The 25,497-nt window shown below is 42.5% G+C and overlaps 1 protein-coding gene across 1 annotated transcript in view; it reads left to right on the plus strand.

Annotated features, from left to right (window-relative positions):
- The first annotated feature begins 8,801 nt into the window (after positions 1-8,801).
- Positions 8,802-25,497, plus strand: part of LOC129853742 (protein O-GlcNAcase-like) — a 37,178-nt gene continuing 20,482 nt past the window's right edge. Inside the window, exons 1-11 of the mRNA XM_055920108.1 lie at positions 8,802-9,528; positions 18,145-18,196; positions 18,394-18,491; positions 18,889-19,019; positions 19,304-19,475; positions 19,629-19,727; positions 19,895-20,179; positions 21,119-21,277; positions 22,670-22,857; positions 23,121-23,375; positions 23,905-24,108. Coding sequence (XP_055776083.1) covers positions 9,357-9,528; positions 18,145-18,196; positions 18,394-18,491; positions 18,889-19,019; positions 19,304-19,475; positions 19,629-19,727; positions 19,895-20,179; positions 21,119-21,277; positions 22,670-22,857; positions 23,121-23,375; positions 23,905-24,108 — 1,815 coding nt within the window. The 5' untranslated portion in view covers positions 8,802-9,356. The remainder of the gene's footprint in view (positions 9,529-18,144; positions 18,197-18,393; positions 18,492-18,888; positions 19,020-19,303; positions 19,476-19,628; positions 19,728-19,894; positions 20,180-21,118; positions 21,278-22,669; positions 22,858-23,120; positions 23,376-23,904; positions 24,109-25,497) is intronic.

The raw sequence follows: 25,497 nt of genomic DNA on the forward strand, positions 1-25,497 counted from the left end.
TCAGAAACGTCTAAAACATCACTGTGATCTCTACAGCGCTGTTGACTGGTCGTCATTGACCTTGCGTAGGCTTAAACCCTGGTATACACTGATTTATAAGGCCATATTGGGTAAATGCCATTATCTCTTTTCTTTTTTAGTCAGGTCAGTAAATAAATATAAATTACGGTCCCATTCTGATTTGCTTCTAACAGTACCAAAAATTAGAACAGGTCATGGTAGAAATAGTTTTAGTTACTTAGCTCCATGGTCCTGGAATTCTCTCCTGAACATTTTAAAATCTAGTTTCATTGGTGGAGTTTAAACACTTGATCGATGTATATATCATAGAAGAGTGTTTTAGAATAATTGTTTTTAGGCCAGCTGTTTTTAGTCAAGACGTTTGTGTTTTTAATGTAAAATGTTTTTGTTGTACTGTATGTGTGTTTATAGTTTTGTTTAATGTTGTGTTGGTGTATGTAAGTTGTTTTGTCGGAAACGTTGATCCCTCTGCTGCTATTGGACCAGGTCTCTCTTGGAAAAGAGATGTTATGTCAATGAGAAAAAACCTGTATAAATAAAGGTAAAATAAAAAAAATAAGACGAGCGTCGGAGCTGGTGTAGTATGATTCAATCTGAGCCCTGTATTGACGCTTTGCCTGTTTGATGGTTCGTCGCAGGGCATAGCAGGATTTGTTGTAAGCTTCTGGATTAGAGTCCCGCACCTTGAAAGCGGCATCTCTACCCTTTAGCTCAGTGCGAATATTGCCTGTAATCCATGGCTTCTGTTTGGGGTATGTACGTACAGTCACTGTGGGGACGATGTCCTCAGTGCACTTATTGATAAAGCCAGTGACTGATGTGGTGTACTCCTCAATGCCATCAGAAGAATCCCGGAACATGTTCCAGTCTGTGATAGCAAAACAGTCCTGTAGTTTAGCATCTGCTTCATCTGACCACTTTTTTATAGACTGAGTCACTGGTGCTTCCTGCTTTAATTTTTGCTTTTTGCTTGTAAGCAGGAATCAGGAGGATAGAGATGTGGTCAGATGGAGGGCGAGGGAGAGCTTTGTACACGTCTCTGTGTATGGAGTACAGGTGATCTAGAATTTTTTCCCCCTCTGTTTGCACAATTAACATGTTGATAGAAATTTGGCAGAACTGATTTAAATTTCCCTGCATTAAAGTCTCCAGCCACTAGGAGCGCCGCCTTTGGGTGAGTAGTTTCCTGTTTGCTTATATCCTTATACAGCTGACTTATACAGTGCAGTCTTAGGGCCAGCATATGTCTGTGGTGGTAAATAAACATCCATGAAAAGTATAGCTGAAAACTCTCTAGGCAAGTAGTGTGGCCTGCAATTTATCACAATATACTCTACTTCAGGTGAGCAAAATCTAGAGACTTCCTTAGATTTCGTGCACCAGCTGTTTACAAATATGCACAGACTGCCCTGCCCCCCCCCCCCCCCCCCTCGTCTTACCGGAGTGTGCTGTTCTATCTTGACGGTGCAGCGTATATCCCGCTAGCTGAATATCCATGTCGTCATTCAGCCACGATTTCGTGATACATAGGATATTACCGTTTTTGATGTCCCGTTGGTAGGATATTCGTGATCGTACCTCGTCTAATTTATTGTCCAATGATTGCACGTTGGTGAGTAGTATTGACGGTAACGGCAGCTTTCCCAGTCGCCTTCTCCGGGTCCTGACCAGGCATCCGGCTCTTTGTCCTCTGTACCTGCGTCGCTTCCTCTTGCAAATAACGGGGATGTCGGTCCTGTGGGGTGTTTGGAGAATGTCTTGTACGCACAAGACATTCCGACCGACATTTCTTCTCAGGACCGACATTTCTTTGTTGTAGAAAAAACGTTGTCTAATCCGAGGTGAGTGATTGCTGTCCTGATATCCAGAAGCTCTTTTTTACAATTTTTACCATTATTCTGCCATTTCTTCCGGTGCCATTTTTGGGCTGCAAATCAAAATCAAATCAAATTTATTTATATAGCCCTTCGTACATCAGCTGATATCTCAAAGTGCTGTACAGAAACCCAGCCTAAAACCCCAAACGGCAAGCAATGCAGGTGTAGAAGCACGGTGGCTAGGAAAAACTCCCTAGAAAGGCCAAAACCTAGGAAAAAACCTAGAGGAACCAGGCTATGTCCTGGGCCAGTCCTCTTCTGGCTGTGCCGGGTGGAGATTATAACAGAACATGGCCAAGATGTTCAAATGTTCATAAATGACCAGCATGGTCAAATAATAATAATCACAGTAGTTATCGAGGGTGCTGCAAGTCAGCACCTCAGGAGTAAATGTCAGTTGGCTTTTTTAGCACGTCCGGTGAACAGGTCAGGGTTCCATAGCCGCAGGCAGAACAGTTGAAACTGGAGCAGCAGCAAGGCCAGGTGGACTGGGGACAGTAAGGAGTCATCATGCCAGGTAGTCCTGACGCATGGTCCTAGGGCTCAGGTCCTCTGAGAGAGAGAAAGAAAGAAAGAAAGAGAGAGAAGGAGAGAATTAGAGAGAGCATACTTAAATTCACACAGGACACCGGATAAGACAGGAGAAGTCCTCCAGATATAACAAACTGACTCTAGCCCCCCGACACATTAACTACTGCAGCATAAATACTGGAGGCTGAGACAGGAGGGGTCAGGAGACACTGTGGCCCCATCCGATGATACCCCTGGACAGGGCCAAACAGGAAGGATATAACCCCACCCACTTTGCCAAAGCACAGCCCCCACACCACTAGAGGAAATCTTCAACCACCAACTTACCATCCTGAGACCAGGCCGAGTATAGACCACAAAGATCTCCGCCACGGCACAACCCAAAGGGGGGCGCCAACCCAGACAGGAAGATCACGTCAGTGACTCAACCCACTCAAGTGACGCACCCCTCCTAGGGACGGCATGAAAGAGCACCAGTAAGCCAGTGACTCAGCCCCTGTAATAGGGTTAGAGGCAGAGAATCCCAGTGGAGAGAGGGGAACCGGCCAGGCAGAGACAGCAAGGGCGGTTCGTTGCTCCAGAGCCTTTCCGTTCACCTTCACACTCCTGGGCCAGACTACACTCAATCATATGACCTACTGAAGAGATGAGTCTTCAGTAAAGACTTAAAGGTTGAGACCGAGTCTGCGTCTCTCACATGGGTAGGCAGACCATTCCATAAAAATGGAGATCTATAGGAGAAAGCCCTGCCTCCAGCTGTTTGCTTAGAAATTCTAGGGACAATTAGGAGGTCTGCGTCTTGTGACCGTAGCGTACGTGTAGGTATGTACGGCAGGACCAACTCGGAAAGATAGGTAGGAGCAAGCACATGTAACGCTTTATAGGTTAACAGTAAAACCTTGAAATCAGCCCTTGCCTTAACAGGAAGCCAGTGTAGGGAAGCTAGCACTGGAGTAATATGATCAAATGTTTTGGTTCTAGTCAGGATTCTAGCAGCCGTATTTAGCACTAACTGAAGTTTATTTAGTGCTTTATCCGGGTAGCCGGAAAGTAGAGCATTGCAGTAGTCTAACCTAGAAGTAACAAAAGCAAGGATTCATTTTTCTGCATCATTTTTGGACAGAAAATTTCTGATTTTTGCAATGTTACGTAGATGGAAAAAAGCTGTCCTTGAAACAGTCTTGATATGTTCGTCAAAAGAGAGATCAGGGTCCAGAGTAACACCAAGGTCCTTCAGTTTTATTTGAGACGACTTTACAACCATCAAGAATAATTGTCAGATTCAACAGAAGATCTCTTTGTTTCTTGGGACCTAGAACAAGCATCTCTGTTTTGTCCGAGTGTAAAAGTAGAACGTTTTCAGCCATCCACTTCCTTATGTCTGAAACACAGGCTTCTAGCGAGGGCAATTTTGGGGCTTCACCATGTTTCATTGAAATGTACAGCTGTATGTCATCCGCATAGCAGTGAAAGTTAACATTATCTTTTCGAATGACATCCCCAAGAGGTAAAATATATAGTGAAAACAATAGTGGTCCTAAAACGGAACCTTGAGGAACACCGAAATGTACAGTTGATTTGTCAGAGGACAAACCATCCCAGAGACAAATTGAGATCTTTCCGACAGATAAGATCTAAACCAGGCCAGAACTTGTCCGTGTAGACCAATTTGGGTTTCCAATCTCTCCCAAAAAATGTGGTGATCGATGGTGTCAAAAGCAGCACTAAGGTCTAGGAGCACGGGGACAGATGCAGAGCCTCGGTCTGACGCCATTAAAAGGTAACTTACCACCTTCACAAGTGCAGTCTCAGTGCTATGATGGGGTCTAAAACCAGACTGAAGCATTTCGTATACATTGTTTGTCTTCAGGAAGGCAGTGAGTTGCTGCGCAATAGCTTTTTCTAAAATGTTTGAGAGGAATGGAAGATTCGATATAGGCTGATAGTTTTTTATATTTTCTGGGTCAAGGTTTGGCTTTTTCAAGAGGCTTTATTACTGCCACTTTTAGTGAGTTGCATAACTATATTGTAATTTTCCATTAAAAAAAGTTGTTGGGAAAAGTACTTGTATCATTATTTCGTAGCAATTTTTTTATTAACCATGTCCAATATTTGTTAAGCAATAATAATAAAAAAGCTTAATGTTACTGTTAACTAATGAATAGCAGTGCAAAGTGCAGTTCCAAAACAATCCAAAGGGTGGCAGCCTAGAACACAAATTAATGTTTAGCATCAAATAATGTTCTATTTATGTGCAATATAGCAAGATTGGGATTTTAAGCTGCCATCCTTTAAATTATGTTGAAACTGTAAACTCACATTAGCAGTAGGCTTGTATTATAACTGTAGAGTGTGGGGGGGGGGGGGGGGTCAATTAGCTACAGGACAATATTTCTACCTATTTAATTACACAAAAACAAATTCACCCCCTCCAACACCCCTGTAGTAACAACACTTCACAATTTTACACACATGTACATACCAGCATACAATCATACCATTATACAATCCTTTCACCAACTAAATATTCGCAATGTTTGTGAGTTATATTACGCAGTACTTGAATGTTAGTCCATCCATAAAGATTAGAAATTAAATGAAACAGGAGGAGCAAACCTGTCTATGACTTCACTCTTTCCCAGGCGTGTTAGTATGTACATCTTTTTCAATTGTCATTATACATTCTATCTTGGATCATTGGGCTCCTAAACCAGGTATGTAGGCATCTTAATGCACTGAAAGATCTCTCACAGCTGCTTACTGGGATGGTCAGCGCGGCCTGTATGTTTGCTTTCAGTGATAGGAACAAATCAGGGTCTAACAGTTTATACACACAGGACATGTCAGAAGTGGAGAGGTAATGTTTAGCAAGAATTACTTCTTCTGGCTTGAGAGAAATATTTACATTTACATTTAAGTCATTTAGCAGACGCTCTTATCCAGAGCGACTTACAAATTGGTGCATTCACCTTATGATATCCAGTGGAACAACCACTTTACAATAGTGCATCTAACTCTTTTAAGGGGGGGGGGGTTAGAAGGATTACTTTATCCTATCCTAGGTATTCCTTAAAGAGGTGGGGTTTCAGGTGTCTCCGGAAGGTGGTGATTGACTCCGCTGACCTGGCGTCGTGAGGGAGTTTGTTCCACCATTGGGGTGCCAGAGCAGCGAACAGTTTTGACTGGGCTGAGCGGGAACTGTACTTCCTCAGAGGTAGGGAGGCGAGCAGGCCAGAGGTGGATGAACGCAGTGCCCTTGTTTGGGTGTAGGGCCTGATCAGAGCCTGAAGGTACGGAGGTGCCGTTCCCCTCACAGCTCCGTAGGCAAGCACCATGGTCTTGTAGCGGATGCGAGCTTCAACTGGAAGCCAGTGGAGAGAGCGGAGGAGCGGGGTGACGTGAGAGAACTTGGGAAAGTTGAACACCAGATGGGCTGCGGCGTTCTGGATGAGTTGTAGGGGTTTAATGGCACAGGCAGGGAGCTCAGCCAACAGCGAGTTGCAGTAATCCAGACGGGAGATGACAAGTGCCTGGATTAGGACCTGCGCCGCTTCCTGCGTGAGGCAGGGTCGTACTCTGCAAATGTTGTAGAGCATGAACCTACAGGAACGGGTCACCGCCTTGATGTTAGTTGAGAACGACAGGGTGTTGTCCAGGATCACGCCAAGGTTCTTAGCACTCTGGGAGGAGGACACAATGGAGTTGTCAACCGTGATGGCGAGATCATGGAACGGGCAGTCCTTCCCCGGGAGGAAGAGCAGCTCCGTCTTGCCGAGGTTCAGCTTGAGGTGGTGATCCGTCATCCACACTGATATGTCTGCCAGACATGCAGAGATGCGATTCACCACCTGGTTATCAGAGGGGGGAAAGGAGAAGATTAATTGTGTGTCGTCTGCATAGCAATGATAGGAGAGACCATGTGAGGATATGACAGAGCCAAGTGACTTGGTGTATAGCGAGAATAGGAGAGGGCCTAGAACAGAGCCCTGGGGGACACCAGTGGTGAGAGCACGTGGTGCGGAGACAGATTCTCGCCACGCCACCTGGTAGGAGCGACCTGTCAGATATGACATGTTTGTCTTGTGTGGACCTCTCTATGCTCTCTCTGTACCTCCTGCTACTCTCTCTCGCTCCCATCTCTAATTTGCTGTCTGAAGTATTGCTTTCCTGGAGCTCCTATATTATTACAGAGACGGCATAGTCTCAGAGCCTTCTCAGTGAGTATTCTAATCAGACAAACACACACACAAGCAATATACAGTTGAAGTCGGACGTTTACATACATTTAGGTTGGAGTCATTAAAACTTGTTTTTCAACCACTCCACAAATCTCTTGTTAATAAACTATAGTTTCGGCAAGTCAGTTAGGACATCTACTTTGTGCATCACACAAGTAATTTTTCCAACAATTGTTTACAGACAGGTTATTTCACGTATAATGCATTGTATCACAATTCCAGTGGGTCAGAAGTTTACATACACTAAGTTGACTGTGCCTTTAAACAGCTTGGAAAATTCCAGAAAATTATGTCATGGCTTTAGAAGCTTCTGCTAGGATAATTGACATCATTTGAGTCAATTGGAGGTGTACTTGTGGATGTATTTCAAGGCCTACCTTCAAACTCACTGTCTCTTTGCTTGACATCATGGGAAAATCAAAAGAAATCAGCCAAGACCTTAGAAAAAAATTGTAGACCTCCACAAGTCTGGTTCATCCTTGGGAGCAATTTCAAAACGCCTGAAGGTATCATGTTCATCTGTCCAAACAATAGTACGCAAGTATAAACACCATGGGACCATGCAGCCGTCATACCGCTCAGGAAGGAGACGTGTTCTGTCTCCTAGAGATGAACGTACTTTGGTGTGAAAAGTGCAAATCAATCCCAGAACAACAGCAAAGGACCTTGTGAAGATGCTGGAGGAAACAGGTACAAAAGTATCTCTATCCACAGTAAAACAAGTACTATATCGACATAACCTGAAAGGTCACTCAGCAAGGAAGAAGCCACTGCTCTAAAACGTCCATAAAAAAAAACACTGGTTTGCAACTGCACATGGGGACAGAGATTGTATTTTTTGGAGAAATGTCCTCTGGTCTGATGAAACATAAATATAACTGTTTGGCCATAATGACCATCATTCTGTTTGGAGGAAAAAGGGGGACGCTTGCAAGCCGAAGAACACCATCCCAACCGTGAAGCACGGGGGTGGCAGCATCATGTTGTGGGGGTGCTTTGCTGCAGGAGGGACTGGTGCACTTCACAAAATAGATGGCATCATGAGGTAGGAAAATGATGTGGACATATTGAAGCAACACCTCAAGACATCAGTCAGGAAGTTAAAGCTTGGTTGCAAATGGATCTTCCAAATGGACAATGACCCCAAGCATACTTCCCCAAAGTTGTGGCAAAATGGCTTAAGGACAACAAACTCAAGGTATTGGATTGACCTTCACAAAGCTCTGACCTAAATCCTGTAGTTAGTTAGCTTAACGTTATCTGTCAGTGCAGCTTTTGAGTCAACAAGTTGAAATGTATGTTACTCGAATATGGCTTACTTGTGAGTTCAATAACTCTGAATAACATCTTCATGCGCTAACAACATGTGCTATAGTAATAGCATGATAATTTAAAAAAATGGTTCTCAACTTTGCGCGCGCCAACATATCATTTCTTAGGACGTTTTCGGCAGCACTAAAAGGGTAGGGCAGGCCAGGGCACATGATTGTAGTGTTCATTGCATTGTAGCCTAGTTTGTTTTACACCATGCCAGCAGAGCAAAAGAGTCGGGGCTGAGACAAAAATCAGTCAGGGCTAAAGCCCTGAAAGCCCGGGTCTGGTGACTCCAATGCCTATGGGACTGGAGTGCGGAGGTGTCGGGTGAGAGAAAAGCAGGTTGCGGTTGCCAGGGTTAGAGTAGAACAGAAAGTGTTGTATCCTGAAGCAGTGAAGAGAGTGGTAGAGAAAGATGGGTACAGGGTGAGGTTGGCGGCAGCTGCATTGAAGTAGTCAGGATGGAGAGATTTTACTGCAGAATATTTGCAGGGGGTGTTGAGTGGTAGTGTTTTGTCCTCCCAGACCGTTGGCATGGAGTAGGATTAGATAGGGGTAAATAGTAGAATGGGGTGGTGTTTTTCACTTTTGTGTGTTGGCTAATAGTTGGCAGGGTAATTTTCCTTTTCCACAATTTTGTATTACTGGACGTTAATCTAGGTAGGCCGTGACTGACCTCACACTCCAGTACAGTAGGTGGCGGTGTACGTACCCAAAAGTTGGATGCGAACCGTCAACCCAAAGAAGAAGATGTCCACTATCTTGGTTATGGAACTCTACTATCTTGGTTATGGAATTGTGTTTTGCCACAAAAGTCCGGTTGTGACTGGTTTGATCCAGTCTTCTGAGCATGCGCAATCGGTGTAAACAGGAAGAAGCTGCGAAAACCAGGGAAAATCTAGAAGACGAATATATATTCAACGGGGGAAAAATCATAACGTTAATTGATTACTCGTAATTGTATTATTTTAGCGCACGAATATGTCAACGAATATTATTCTGAATGAAGTATTTTAGCACAGCGGTACACGACGATAGTCAGCAACGTTACATTAGCTAGACTGTTTATTTTTTACAGATTGGCAACTAACTGAAGCTAGTAGCTGTCGTTTCGTTTTACTAGAAAATAGTTTGCAAGAATCTAATTTGGACAGACAAGTCGAGCAATATTTTTTCACACTGCGGCCTGTGAACAACGCCGGGGATTGTCAGTAAACTAACGTTACACGGTTCATTTCCCCTCTCCTTTCAAGTCGCCCGGATGGCCTGCTAACCTCCTATTGTCGGAGTTTCGGGTCAGACTCCCCTCGTCCAAGCACGTTTTTTTCCCTAAACCCTGTCTGTTGCTAACTACGAGAACAGACAGTCTATAGAAATGGTTCAGAAAGGTAAGGCGGTGGTGGGGACGTCTCAAGTGGAGGTTGAGGCGAGCCCAAGCTCGGGGCCGTCTGAGGCTGGTTCAGAAGCCCCTGGCTCAGTGGAAGAACCGAGAAGCATCGGGGCGGAACTATCGTGCCGCAGGAAATTCATCAGTGGAGTCGTGGAGGGTGAGTAGAACATATATTGAACAAAAATCTAATTGATTTGGTATAGCTAGTGATTTTCGTGTTATGATTTTGATGCTTACAAGATTAGCATACTAGTCAAATGCAGAAAGAATGCCAGAATAATTAGAGAACAATTGTGATTATGCAGGACACTTATTAACACTCCATTGTACTTTTAACAACTGCTCATGGTCGATGACCCATTCGGAGGAATTATGGGATGTCATTATTTTAAAATCGATCACGGTCTGCTTTCCCAAAAGTATCACAAGGCTATCATTAGAAACTTCGTATGAGCATCTTAAAGCTGCAATATGTAACTGCTTGGGCCATCTGACCAAATTCACATAGACATGTGAGTTATAGATCTGTCATTCTCATTGAAAGCAAGTCTATAAGCAGAGATCTTGCGTGCAACTGCAGCCCGCAATTCGGGGCGTTCCTGCATGTGGGTATTCCACATGCAATGGGATTCATGAACATCCCCCCTCGAGCATCCCATTGAATGTATTATCAGATTTTTTTTCCGCCTCCCGGAGTCCTCCTTGCTAGCTAGTGGGAGCGAAACCGGTAGAGTGTTCTTCGCTCCCGCCTGCCGAACACCTGCACTCACTGTCGTTAACAGAACCGTGGGAAAACACTGCCTGACAGGCGGGGGCGAAAGGACACTGTCTACCGGTCTCCTCCCTCCTGCTAGCACAGCAGGTGGGAGGCTGGGGTGACACCAGGATGAAGGACACGGTGTATGGCTACCTAGTTACCGTTGTCCCTCCCACCCCTTCTTCTAGGTGGTTCATCAGCGGCTGGCATACAACGTGATTGTGCATTAACGCCATCTACTGTACTGGAGCGCTCCCACCTCCCGCCTGTCCTAGCTTCAAAATGTACCGATAGAGAATTATAGAGGGTGTCCTGCGGATGCAGGAATGCCCACATGCAGGAACGCCAGGAATTGCAAGCCGCAATTGCACTCTTCTCTTAAGAAGCTGTAGATCTGAGTCACTTTAATAATTCTACCTACATGTACATTTTACCTCAATTGCCTCGACACCGGTGCCCCCGCACATTGACTCTGTACCGGTACCCCCTGTATATAGCCCCGCTGTTGTTATTTACCGATTTTTTTAAATAATGTATTTTTTTATTTAACTAGGCAAGTCAGTTAAGAAGAAATTCTTATTTACAATGACGGCCTACCAAAAGGCCTCCTGCGGGACGGGGGCCCTGGATATGTTTTTTAATTAAGAAATACAATATAAAACACACATCACAACACTACATAAAGAGAGACCTAAGACCACAACATAGCAAGGCTGCAACACATGACAACACAGCATGGTAGCAACACAACATGGTAGCAGCACAAAACATGGTACAAACATTATTGGCCACAGTCAACAGTACAAAGGTCAAGAAGGTAGAGACGGCAATACATCACACAAAGCAGCCACAACTGTCAGTAAGAGTGTCCATGATTGAGTCTTTGAATTAAGAGATTGAGATAAAATTGTCCAGTTTGAGTGTTTGTTGCAGCTTGTTCCAGTCGCTAGCTGCAGCGATCTGAAAAGAGTAGCGACCCATGGATGTGTGTGCTTTGGGGACATTTAACAGAATGTGACTGGCAGAACGGGTGTTGTATGTGGAGGATGAGCGCTGCAGTAGTTATCTCAGATAGGGGGGAGTGAGGCCTTAGAAGGTTTTATATATATATAAGCATAAACCAGTGGGTCTTGCGACGGTTATACAGAGATGACCAGTTTACAGAGGAGTATAGAGTGCAGTGATGTGTCCTATAAGGAGCATTAGTGGCAAATCTGATGGCCGAATGGTAAAGAACATCTAGCCGCTCGAGAGCACCCTTACCTGCCGATCTATAAATTATGTCTCCGTAATTTAGCATGGGTAGGATGGTCATCTGAATCAGGATTAGTTTGGCAGCTGAGGTGAAAGAGGAGCGATTACAATAGAGGAAACCAAGTCTAGATTTAACTTTAGCCTGCTGCTCTTTAATTATTTGTTTTCTTATCTCTTACCTTTTTTCGGTATTTTCTTAACTTTATTGTTGGTTAAGGGCTTTTAAGTATGCATTTTACTGTAAGGTCTACACCTGTTGTATTCGGCGCATGTGTAAAATAAAATTTGATTTGATCTGTTCTAATTGTTCTCTCTATTCTATGTGAGCTATTTCTTAGCTTCCCTTTACTAAGTTTCGATCTTAAGTTTTGTACACCAGCTTCAAACAGCTGAAAATACAATAATTTTGGTTATGGAAAATACATTTTACAGCTCTATAGAATGTACAATGATTCTCTACACTGCTTGTTTTGTCACATAAACTGAAATTAGGTGAACTATTAGAATTTTAGCAACCAGGAAATTGCTCAGCGTTTCCTGCATAGTGCATCTTTAAATCTTCGAGCTGTTTCCCAGAGCCATTAACTTTGTATTTGAAAAGTTCGTAATCTAACGCCTGCCTCAGACCACTCGTTGAATCAAATCAAATTATATTACTCACATGCACCGAATACAACAGGTGTAGACCTTACTGTGAAATGCTTACTTACGAGCCCCTAACCAACAGTGCAGTTTAAAAAAATGTATGGTTAAGAATAGGAGATAAGTAACAAGTAATTAAAGAGCAGCAGCAAAAAATAACAATATATACGGGGGTTGCCGGTTCAGAGTCAATGTGCGGGGGCACCGGCCAGTTGAGGTAGTATGTACATGTAGGTAGAGTTATCAAAGTGACCATGCATAGATGACAACAGAGTGGAGGTGGTGGGGGGGCAAGGCAAATAGTCTGGGTGAACTAGATGTTCAGGAGTCTTATGGCTTGGGGGCAGAAGCTGTTACACCGCCTGGTTTAGAGGTCCTGAATGGCAGGAAGCTTGGCCTGTACTGGGCCGTTCACACTACCCTCTGTAGAGACTTGCGGCTGGAGGTCGAGCAGTTGCCATACCAGGCAGTGATGCAACCAGTCAGGAGGATGCTCTCGATGGTGCAGCTGCAGAACATTTTGAGGATCTGATGACCCATGCCAAGTCTTTTCAGTCTCCTGAGGGGGAATAGGTTTTGTCGTGCCTGCTTCACGACTGTCTTGGTGTGCTTGGACCATATTAGTTTGTTGGTGATGTGGACAGCTCTCAACCTTCTCCACTGTAGCCCCGTCAATGAGAATGGGGGAGTGCTTGGTCCTCTTTTTCCTGTAGTCCACAATCATCTCCTTTGTCTGATCACGTTGAGGGAGAGGTTGTTGTCCTGGCACCACACGGCCAGGTCTCTGACCTCCCTATAGGCTGTCTCGTTGTTGTCGGTGATCAGGAAGTACCACTGTTGTGCCTGGCCGTGCAGTCGTGGGTGAACAGGGAGTACAGGAGGGGACTGAGCACGCACCCCTGAGGGAACCCCGTGTTGAGGATCAGTGTGGCGGATGTGTTGTTACTTACCCTTACCACCTGGGGGCGGGAAGTCCAGGATCCATTTGCAGAAGTAGGTGTTTAGTCCCAAGATCCTTAGCTTATTGATGAGCTTTAAGGGCACTATGTTGTTGAATGCTGAGATGTAGTCAATGAATAGCATTCTCACATAGGTGTTCCTTTTGTCCAGGTGGGAAAGGGCAGTGAGTAGTGCAATAGAGATGCCATCGTCTGTGGATCTGTTGGGGCGGTATGCAAATTGGAGTGAACAGCTAAGTGCATCGTTAGATGTTTTTTTTTGGGTTTATCCGCCTCTGTTTTTCTTTGTAATGACAGTAAAAAATATAGGATAACATTTGTTGGCAGCTTCAATTATTGCACATTTTTTCATAAATAGTATATTTCAACACTGCCTACTAAACTAAACCAACCAGATCTCCTGTACATACCCCTTGTGATGAAGGTAGCCAATAGCCTGCTTCTATCTACGATGTAAACACAGCCTCTTGTGAAAACGCTAGCTACTGTCTGATGAAGAGGAAATATATAGGTAGCTAGCTTCCAGACTGAAATAAGAAATATATGTTTGAGTGCATTTGAAATATGCAGCGTACAATATGAATTGTCTTGTTCATATGAAGAGGTAACTACGTTGACCATTTAGCCAATTTATTGAAAGCTAGCCAATGTTAGACTAGCCTTCTACTGTAAATGTCAATTTGTGTTTCATGAGCTATCTCTTTGTCAGTCAATTCAATTGTTGAATCATGTTTTGGCATGATTGTCTAATTTCAAGTAACTAACTGCAGGCTTAAAGAAATTCAATCATATACTTTGAATGGAAGCCCAAATAAAAGCCTGTAGATATAAAGGTGTGTCATGTATGCTAGAATGGAGATTTAAAAATGACAGTTGCATATTAGCTAGTACATATAGCATACCTTGCAATACAATATTCTTTAAAAACTTTTGTACAATGTGCTCTGTTAAGTTACCATAGTTTGATTTCTAAAACAGATGAGTTCTCAAATAGCAGCTGCCCTATACCATGGTGAGCATGCATAATGTTGGATGCATTGGAATTTAAGGTATGGAAAATTATGAAGAGCCTGTAGGATTATAGAAAAAGCAGTTGGGAAATGAATGTTTGACTTTCAGATACTAAATGTTCATTGAATGGGAGTATATTTGGGTGGTTTAATTTATTACATTTCCTACTAACCTTCTAAAAGTTGAGTGCTAAGATCTTGTCAATAAATTCATTATTCTACTAACTACGACTGAGTGTGAGACATGTTTTCCATAATGTACGTTTCATGCATATACATACGGACAAAGAACACCATCACACATACTGTTTCACCATTTATTGAGTATGGAGATAAATAGCCAAAGTGTCTTAGGTAGTATTTGAAGTATCTAAGTATAGTGTAACCTACCAATCCATGTATATCAAGTGCTGTGGAGGGCACAATATTACACTGTTGCAGTCCAGAAATGAGAGCTTTACCATCTATGCCAAAAACCTGGGCCACTGTTGGAGACTACAGTCGTGGCCAAAAGTTTTGAGAATGACGCAAATATACAGTTTCACAAAGTTTGCTGCTTCAGTATCTTTAGATATTTTTGTCAGATGTTACTATGGAATCCTGAAGTATAATTACAAGCATTTCATACGTGTCAAAGGCTTTTATTGACAATTACATGAAGTTGATGCAGAGTCAATATTTGCAGTGTTCATCCTTCTTTTTCAAGACTAGAGGTCGACCAATTAATCGGAATGGCCGATTAATTAGGGCCGATTTCAAGTTTTCATAACAATCGGAAATCGGTATTTTTGGACACCGATTTGGCCGATTTTTGTTTTATTAATCTTATTTATTTAATCTTTATTTAACTAGGCAAGTCGGTTAAGAACACATTCTTATTTTCACTGACGGCCTAGGAACGGTGGGTTAACTACCTCGTTCAGGGGCAGAACGACAGATTTTCACCTTGTCAGTTCGGGGGATTCAATCTTGCAACCTTACAGTTAACTAGTCCAACACTCTAACCACCTGCCTCTCATTGCACTCCGAGAGGAGACTGCCTGTTACGCGAATGCAGTAAGCCAAGGTAAGTTGCTAGCTAGCATTAAACTTATCTTATAAAAAACAATCAATCATAATCACTAGTTAACTACACATGGTTGATGATATTACTAGTTTATCTAGCGTGTCCTGAGTTGCATATAATCGATGCGGTGCGTATTGTTGCTCCAATGTGTACCTAATCATGAACATCAATGCCTTTCTTAAAATCAATACACAGAAGTATATATTTTTAAACCTGCATATTTAGCTAAAAGAAATCCAGGTTAGCAGGCAATATTAACCAGGTTAAATTGTGTCACTTCTCTTGCGTTCATTGCACGCAGAGTCAGTGTATATGCAACAGTTTGGGCCGCCTAATTTGCCAGAATTGTACGTAATTATGACATAACATTGAAGGTTGTGCAATGTAACAGAAATATTTAGACTAATGGATGCCACCCCTTAGATAAAATACGGAACGGTTCCGTATTTCACTGAAAGAATAAACGTCTTGTTTTTGAGATTATATTTTCCGGATTCGACCATATTAATGACCCACGGCTCATATTTCTGTGTGTTATTATGCTATAACTAAGTCTATGATTTGATAGAGCAGTCTGACTGAGCGGTGGTACGCAGCAGCATGCTCGTAAGCATTCATTCAAACAGCACTTTCGTGCGTTTTGCCAGCAGCTCTTCGTTGTGCGTCAAGCATTGCGCTGTTTATGACTTCAAGCCTATCAACTCCCGAGATTAGGCTTGTGTAACCGATGTGAAATGGCTAGCTAGTTAGCGGGGTGCGCGTTAATAGTGTTTCAAACGTCACTCGCTCTGAGACTTGGAGTAGTTACTCCCCTTGCTCTGCATGGGTAACGATGCTTTGATGGTGTCTGTTGTCGTTATGTTCTTGGTTCGAGCCCAGTGAGGAGTGGGGAGAAGGACGGAAGCTATACGGTTACACTGGCAATACTAAAGTGCCTATAAGAACATCCAATAGTCAAAGGTTAATGAAATACAAATTGTATAGAGAGAAATAGTCCTATAATAACTACAACCTAAAACTTCTTACCTGGGAATATTGAATACTCATGTTAAACGGAACCACCAGCTTTCATATGTTCTCATGTTCTGAGCAAGGAACTTAAACGTTAGCTTTCTTACATTGCACATATTGCACTTTTACTTTCTTCTCCAACACTTTGTTTTTGCATTATTTAAACCAAATTGAACATGTTTCATTATTTATTTGAGGCAAAATTGATTTTATTGCTGTATTATATTAAGTTAAAATAAGTGTTTATTCAGTATTGTTGTAATTGTCATTATTACAAATCAATTTTAAAAATTGTTCGATTTAATTGGTATCTGCTTTTTGGTCCTCCAATAATCAGTATCGGTATCGGCGTTGCGAAATCATAATCGGTCGACCTCTATTCAAGACCTCTGCAATCCGCCCTGGCATGCTGTCAATTAACTTCTGGGCCACATTCTGACTGATGGCAGTCCATTCTTGCATAATCAATGCTTTGAGTTTGTCAGAATTTGTGGGTTTTTGTTTGTCCACCTGCCTCTTGAGGATTGACCACAAGTTCTCAATGGGATTAAGGTCTGTGGAGTTTCCTGGCCATGGACCCAGAATATTGATGTTTTGTTCCCCGAGCCACTTAGTTATCACTTTTACCTGATGGCAAGGTGCTCCATCGTGCTGGAAAAAGGCATTGTTCGTCACCAAACTGTTCCTGGATGGTTGGGAGAAGTTCCTCTCGGAGGATGTGTTGCTACCATTCTTTATTCATGGCTGTGTTCTTAGGCAAAATTGTGAGTGAGCCCACTCCCTTGGCTGAGAAGCAACCCCACACATGAATGGTCTCAGGATGCTTTACTTTTGGCATGACACAGGACTGATGGTAGCGCTCACCTTGTCTTCTCCGGACAAGCTTTTTTCCGGATGCCCCAAACAATCGAAAAGGGGATTCATCAGAGAAAATGACTTTACCCCAGTCCTCAGCAGTCCAATCCCTGTACCTTTTGCAGAATATCAGTCTGTCCCTGATGTTTTTCCTGGAGAGAAGTGGCTTCTTTGCTGCCCTTCTTGACACCAGGCCATCCTCCAAAAGTCTTCGCCTCACTGTGCGTGCAGATGCACTCACACCTGCCTGCTGCCATTCCTGAGCAAGCTCTGTACTGGTGGTGCCCCGATCCCGCTTGCTGGACTTTCTTGGGCGCCCTGAAGCCTTCTTCACAACAATTGAACCGCTCTCCTTGAAGTTCTTGATGATCCGATAAATGTTTGATTTAGGTGCAATCTTAATGCCTTGCCTGTGAAGCCCTTTTTGTGCAAAGCAATGATGACTGCACGTGTTTCCTTGCAGGTAACCATGGTTTACAGAGGAAGTACAATGATTCCAAGCACCACCCTCCTTTTGAAGCTTCCAGTCTGTTATTTGAACTCAATCAGCATGACAGAGTGATCTCCAGCCTTGTCCTCTCCATAACATTCTGGAGTATATGTAAATTGCCATCATACAAACCGAGGCAGCAGACTTTGTGAAAATTAATATTTGTGGCATTCTCAAAACTTTTGGCCACAACTGTACAAAGTAGCCCATTGATATGACCTGGCAGAATTATATTATTATTTTCGTCAATCCAGTGGGTATTTGTGGGTATTTGTTTCACACACATGTGATACCATCACATGTGCTACAAAAAACACTGTTAAACAACAGCCTCTTGCTACAGTATGTGTGGAAAACACTGATCAAGGAGGAGCCTGATGCAACACCCATACAGTCTTCAGGGCACACACATGGCAGCTGAATGTACACAGCCAGGGGAATAGATAGCGATGGATGTCTGCAGGCCGGTAATGTTTGATGTGTGTGTTAAAGGTATACTGTGAGATTCTGTCATTTAAGATTCTTTCAATTTTCTACTTACCCAGAGTCGGATGAACTCGTGGATACCGTTTTTATCCAGTCATTGCGCTCGCTAGTTAGCATTGGCTTGCAAAACGTCAGCTAACTTCCTTCATACTGCACGCTGAGACATTCAAATAGCATCCATAAGCCTCTGGGTAAGTAGAACAAGGGCTTAAATGACAATCTTTCTTCTTTTGTTTGCAACAGGCTTCTACGGCCGGCCATGGACAATGGAACAAAGGAAAGAGCTGTTCAGGAGGTAATTTAATAGTTATGTACAGCAGGCTGGCATATGGTGTTGAATAGTGCTCTATCATAATGGGATCGGTGAATGTACTGAAGTTTTCAATATCATCAAATTAGAAATGGCTTAAATCAATTTAGTCAATATGTTCTGCGATAAACAAACCATGTCACACAAAGCCTGTGTTAATCACAATATGTGTTGTTCCCCAGACAGCAGAAATGGGGCTTGAACACATACCTCTACGCGCCTAAAGATGACTACAAACACAGGATGTTCTGGAGAGAGATGTACTCAGTAGAAGAAGCAGGTAAGGTTGTCTCATCATGGCCATGGGTTGAACTGATTCCTGTCACATATACAGACAAATATGTAATAAACAAACGAAAGTGCGCAGGTGTTGCTGCTTGTGCTTCTTGCGATAGTGCTCTGCTTTGATAAAGAAGCTTGCTCTGAAACGCGTCAGCATGAAACATTTTCGAAGGGAATTAAGTTGCCGCCTTGAACCTACTCATAGCATTTGTTTTACATTCCTATGGCTGAGCACCCCTTCAGCATTTCAGGACATATTTGAAATATTAGTTACAATACAGCGATGTCATAAACAAACCATGCCACACATATTTCACATCAATACTGAGTGTGTGTGAGTGGGTGTCACGCTGATGTGAAATAGTATCTGTAACTAATGCATCTCTCTCTTATAGAACAACTGATGACCCTGATCAGTGCTGCAAAGGAGTATGGGACCGAGTTCATCTATGCCATCTCCCCAGGCCTAGACATCACCTTCTCTAACCAGAAAGAAGTGTCCACACTCAAGAGGAAACTGGACCAGGTAACCAACTGGACCAACTGTTAAAATGTTTTTTTTTAAATGCATCTCCTCCTTTCAGACGACGCACTAAAATAACTCCTTATGAGCTTATAGAGATTTTAGGATTGGGTTAGAGGAGTACTATCTTGCTAATAACGATAATCTTTCACCACAGTTAAGAATGTAGGCCTATAGTCTTATCTACATCCTTGATGGAATACATAGCCTCTACATCCTTGACGGTCTGCACTCACTCGTTTGCCGGAGTCTTAACATAACATATCATTATTCATTCTCTCCCTTAGGTGACTCACTTTGGCTGCAAGTCATTTGCCTTACTGTTTGACGACATCGACCACAACATGTGCCCCGCCGACAAGGAAGTGTTCAGCTCCTTCGCCCATGCCCAGGTGTCCATCACCAACGAGATCTTTCAGTACCTGGGAGAGCCTGAGACCTTCCTCTTCTGCCCCACAGGTAACACACACACATTGAAGTGCTGTGGACAGGTACAGTAGATCCAAACTAGTCCATATCCCACATGTATGTTGTTACTGAAATTTGGTCTGGATTCAAAGTTGAAGGAAGATATAGATTTCATGTATGTTTTTCATTGTCTCCCTAAACCAGAGTACTGTGGAACGTTCTGCTACCCCAATGTGGCCCAGTCTCCCTACCTGCACACAGTGGGAGAGAAGCTGCTGCCTGGTATTGAAGTGCTGTGGACAGGTACAGTAGATCCAAACTAGTTCATATCCCACATGTTTTGGCACTCATTAGATGGAATTAACCATACCATTATAAGATAAAAACACAGTAACGGACCTTGTAACACATTTTTTAATATACTTTAGAACTTGCATGACTCCTACATATATGTGACATTATGTTTCTAGGTCCTAAGGTGGTATCCAAAGACATTACAGTGGAGTCCATAGAGGAGGTCTCTAAGATCCTGAAGAGAGCTCCGGTAATCTGGGACAATATCCATGCCAACGACTACGACCAGAAGCGTCTGTTCCTGGGGCCGTACAAGGGGCGCTCCACAGAGCTCATCCCCCGCCTCAAGGGGGTTCTCACCAACCCCAACTGTGAGTTTGAGTCCAACTTCGTGGCCATCCACACTCTGGCCACCTGGTACAAGTCCAACATGAACGGAGTGCGCAAGGATGTCACCATGAGTAAGTCTGACTTGATTTCTGGCACATTCGGATTCGGGTACTATGAAATTACACATATCATCGTCATGGGTACGTCTGACTGGGATGGACTTCATTTATTTAAATATTTATTTATTCACTTACTTTATTAGGTTTATTCGTCAGGGACATTATGTTCTGTAATGTGCCAGATTGAGCTAAAAATACACATTTTTTAAAGCAGGGATGTACAGCTTTGGTTCTCACGACTGCTGTGTGTGTTGATTTTCATTGTTGTCCTGAATCTGAGAGTGTTATTGCCAATTAATGACAATAATTGATTAATGAAGTTCAACATAGAAACCAAGAGCAGTACGACAGGACTGTAACCCTTGTAGTTATCCCTGTCTTAAAGACTTAGGGTCTTTAACAGTGTTTCTGCTTGTTAATTCATGTGTGAATTCCTCAGGGTATCGTGTTGGAGACACGTGTCTATTTGGAGAACCAGTGAATGTTTTGGTATTTGTAGAGTAGGGTCACTCACTGTCACACAAGGTACACGAAATGGCTGCCAAAGTCTCGTGTCTGTTTTGGTTTTTAACAATGACACAAAATATTATATCTATGCTCGAAAGAGGACAGCATTGTGTCTATTCAGATTACATGGCTTTCAATTAAATCCAATCACGTTATTGATTACTCCAATAGAGGAAGGGAAGGAGGCACTTTCACAGTATTCAAACAGGCTTGTACATTACACCTGGTAATGGTGATCTGTTTGGTTATCAGTGTGGCAGCCCCCGCACCTCTCCAAAACCTGTATGTGTCTTTCGAGGGGTTGGGTTAAAAGCAGAACTCAAATTTCAGTTGGATTTTGTGTGAAATTTACCAATAAAGTAATCTTAATCTTATTTATCTCCCTTCTCTCCCTCCCTCCCTTCCCCCCCTCTCTCCTTCCTCCATCCTCCTCCCTCCTCTCAGCGGATGGAGAGGACAGTACTGTGTCTATCCAGATCAAGCTGGAGAATGAGGGCAGTGATGAGGAGTTAGAGACAGACATGTTGTACAGCCCTCAACTGGCCCTGAAACTGGCCCTCACAGAGTGGCTGGGGGAGTTTGTAGTGCCTCACCAGTACAACAGTAAGAACCGTCACCTACCTATCATCTCTCATTTATACAACGGGTGGGTCTAATCCTGAATGCTGATTGGTTAAAAGCACATTCCAGCCGGCCACAAGTTACCACCGGCTAAATCTATGACGTTAAAATGCGTATTTACCCAGTTCCCTCTAACTGCGCGATCCACTGTCTCATCAGCCCAGTCAGGCACTTTATAAACTGTATCTCCTATAAAAAGCATCTAGACATTATCTCACATTTCTTTCAGACTAACATTTTATTTTTAACAGCAGAGATTTGTATAAACCTTGCTGTCTATCTCTGACATTTGAAACATTATTTCAATATTCAAATTCGATCTCCAACTGTCCCATAGTAATGAACGTGTCTAGACAGAGGAAGGCAGCGTTTCTCAGCCAGTCGAAATCATGAATCAGCTGGCATAATTTAGACTGCTAGTTTGCAGTCTTTCCTGCTTCAGTTTAAAGATATTGTGTTAGCTGTGTTGTTTACTAGCTCCTCTGAGTAAGTGTCCTGACGTGAGAGTCCATTTTCTATGCCAGGTGAAATCGTGCCTCATTATCTTATTGTTCAGGATGTATCCAAATAAATGTCACTAGAAAACAGCTTAAACAAATGCAAATGCAGCTACTTTTGTTATTCTGTCTGCACTGTTTGACATGACTGTAAGTTAGCTGTAGTTGGCTAGCTTTTTTCTATATATATATATATATTTATTTTATTTTTAATTTTTTTAGGGGATGGACCAGCTTTAATATTGCGGATAGATTGTTGCTTTGTAGTTGGCTAGCTAGCAAGGAAGGGATAAGGCTGGCAAGGGAACATTTTAGAACGAACGATTGGGTCGCGTCCATAGATACAGAACAAAAAGACTGAACGACTGGGTCGCATCTCTGTCAACAGAGCCAATAGAACAAACGACCAGCTGGCTTGGGTAGCAACCCTAGATTTGTGTCGGGACTATATCTTGTGGAAGGATGAAATAGTATGAATAAATGCATCAAAATAATTTTTTAATTAAAGAATGTCAATCATTCGAATATTTTGGCAACCCGTTGTATAAAAGTGATAATGCCCTCGAAGCCAGTGTTTGGATTATATATTGGAATGATTTGCCAGCCCTCGACTTCGTCTTGGGCCTAAACACCCGTGCCAATATATCCTCCGAACACCTGCTTCTCGGGCATTGTCACTTAAATAACTTAAATAACTCATACTGTATCATTTGGAACAATGGTAAATGTCTCTAAAAATTCAGCACTGGATTTCAAACACTTATTTCACTCATGCATTAAAGCTAGCCATTCTATTTTTGTCGAGTATGTTGATATTTGTTATAAAAGTATTTTGTATAGCGTGTTGACAATGTCTCTGTTCTTGTCTCCTCTCCAGGTCGCCAGGTACCCCACAGCGGAGCTAAGAGTTCAGCTATTGACGTGTCATCACTAGGTGCTTCCTCCCTCTGCTCTGCTACTACAGTCACTACAGTGTTCCAACAGCCCATCATGACCCCCACAGGCGCCCCCGACCCCAACAACCACCCCATGGCCAAGAGACTGCAACAACAAGAGGTGGAGGAGGTAGTTACTGATTTAACTTAGATCAATTTTATATTAGATAGGGTAGAACATACAGTATGCAGTGCACATCCAATGGTTTTAAGTTGGTTTCCCTAGTTTGTCTCTGTTGTGTCAAGTCTCACAGTCTACATACAGTACAACAAAACAAAATATTTAATTACAACTGATCAAGAATAAACACACAATTCTACATGGGTTCACCAAGATGTTGAGGCAATAACTTGTTTCCTAAACGTTTTCTAAGCATTTCTAATGTTGTTCAGGTGGATGTTGAGAAGAAGGAGTCTGACGAAGAGCCCATGGAGATGGTTGTGGAGAAACCAGATGAGACGGAGCCAGAGTCAGACCCTGTAGCAGAGGCTGCAACTGAGACCAAGAGCAGCCTGGTCCTTATAGACCAGATGGCAGAGGATCTGAAGCCCATGGACACAGACAGGGAAGTCCTGGTTCCTGAGTCCAAGTCTCCAGAGGAGGACATTGACATGGCCCCCATGCAGACAGACGAACAGCTCAAACAGGTAAGTCGTTTGTGTGTGTGTCGGAACTGGGTTCAAATACATGTTTTATTATTTGTTATTTAAATACTTATGTTCTGTGTATTTTCAAATAATACGGCCCTAATCAACTACTTCTATTGAAAGTATCTGAAAGTATTTTCAAAACATTTCCTACAAATAGCGTAGTATTTGAAACTATTTTCAAATACATTATTTCAAATACCAGACCTGGGTTCAAATTCATGGGAGTATTTAAATATTTGTATTTTAAAATAGTCAAATACACGACAAGTGTATTTTAAAATACATGCCAATACTTTCCAAGTGTATTTCCAAATGCATTCCAATATTCAACTACTTGTATTTTCAAACAAGAAATATACAAATACTTACTTTCAAATGTCTTTGTGTCGGGAATATATCTTCAAGAGTGTTTGAACCCAGTTCTGGTGTGTGTGACGTACGTGTGTGTGTCCGTGACTCAGATTTTCCAAAGTGATTTGCAATTAAGTGACTTATGTTTAAACAATTACTTTTATTTGTCTTTCAGGATGTCTTTGTGCCTGGTCCCAATGAGAAGGCATTGTACATGGCAGAGCCTCTCTCTCTGGAGGACCTGACCCTGCTAGCTGAGCTCTTCTACCTGCCCTATGAATACGGACCCAAAGCCCTGCACATGCTCAAGGAGTTCAACTGGCTACGGGCCAATAGCAGCACCGTCAGCGTCAACTGCGAGGGCAAGGAACCAGAGAAGGTAGGTGGAAGGGAAGTAGGGGATGGAGGGATGGGTAAGGAGGAGGGAGATTATCCCTAAATTAGCCTTGTTAGTCATTAGAAGTTTTTCTGATATTCAGAGCTAGGAAATATTCAGGTGTGGTGGTGATCACCACTGCGGTACAAAATGGTAGTTGTGTAGTACCTTTATACAGCCGTTGGGGGTGGGTCTAAAACACTGAAACTGTATCTATGCAGTGGCACACACAATGTAAAATCTCCTCACAGAGATGACCGTTTTGTTGTGTCGATACATTTAGTTCTAACTGTGGATGAGGGGTCGCTCAAGATGGCTGCATGGAGGTTGTAAAATTTCTAGCCGAGGAACAATTTTAGCGGTTTCTCACAAAGTTGTTCATTTTAGGCTGCAGTTGCAACAAAAACGAAGTTTGGACACACCTACACATTCAAGGCTTTTTCTTTACAACAAAACTATTAAATAACACATGGAATCATGTAGTAACCAAAAAAGTGTTAAACAAATCAAAATATATTTTACTTCAAAGTAGCCACCCTTTGCCTTGATGACAGCGTTGCACACTTGGCATTCTCTCAACCAGCTTCATGAGGTAGTCATCTGGAATGCATTTAAATTAACAGGTGTGCCTTGTTAAAAGTTAATTTGTGGAATTTCTTTCCTTCTTAATGCGTTTGAGCCAATCAGTTGTGTTGTGACAAGGTAGGGGTGTTATACAGAAGATGGACCTATTTGGTAAAAGACCAAGTCCATATTATGGCAAGAACAGCTCAAATAAGCAAATAGAAACGATGGGGAAAGAAATTGCTTGTGTCAAGAGAGAGAAATAATATAATGACTTCTGATGTAAATTAATGATCAATTACTCCAAATAAAAATCCAAAAGAAATCTCTCAGCATGTTTCCCAATTTTATCAGAATCTGTATACATCAGCCCAGTCAACTTCCAATATGGATTTTTTGGGGGACAATGTAGCAAACACTGCTATGAAGATTTATAATGTTTCAGGGATTTTTGTGACGAGTTATCTAAAATTGAGGTAACAGATTGTATTAAAAGCCTTAAGGACTATAGATCCCCTGGAAGTGATGGTTTAACAAGCAAGTTATATAAAACATTCAATGATCGATTGATTCCTTTCATTCTTACTATGTTCCAAGAATCAATAGAAAACGGGGAGTTACCGGCTTCCTTAAAGCAAGGTGTAATTACTTTGATCTCCAAACCTAATAAGGCTATTCTTTTATATAGACAACTAGAGGCCCATTGGCCTGTTAAATAATGAACAAAAGTTATTTGCCCTTGTATTTGCTAAGAGGTGGAAACAAGATTTACGTCATATAATTGATGAAGAACAGTCTGGTTTATGTATGGTCAACACATTAGTAATA

Source organism: Salvelinus fontinalis, chromosome 1 (genome assembly GCF_029448725.1).
Source record: "Salvelinus fontinalis isolate EN_2023a chromosome 1, ASM2944872v1, whole genome shotgun sequence".
NCBI lineage: Eukaryota > Metazoa > Chordata > Actinopteri > Salmoniformes > Salmonidae > Salvelinus > Salvelinus fontinalis.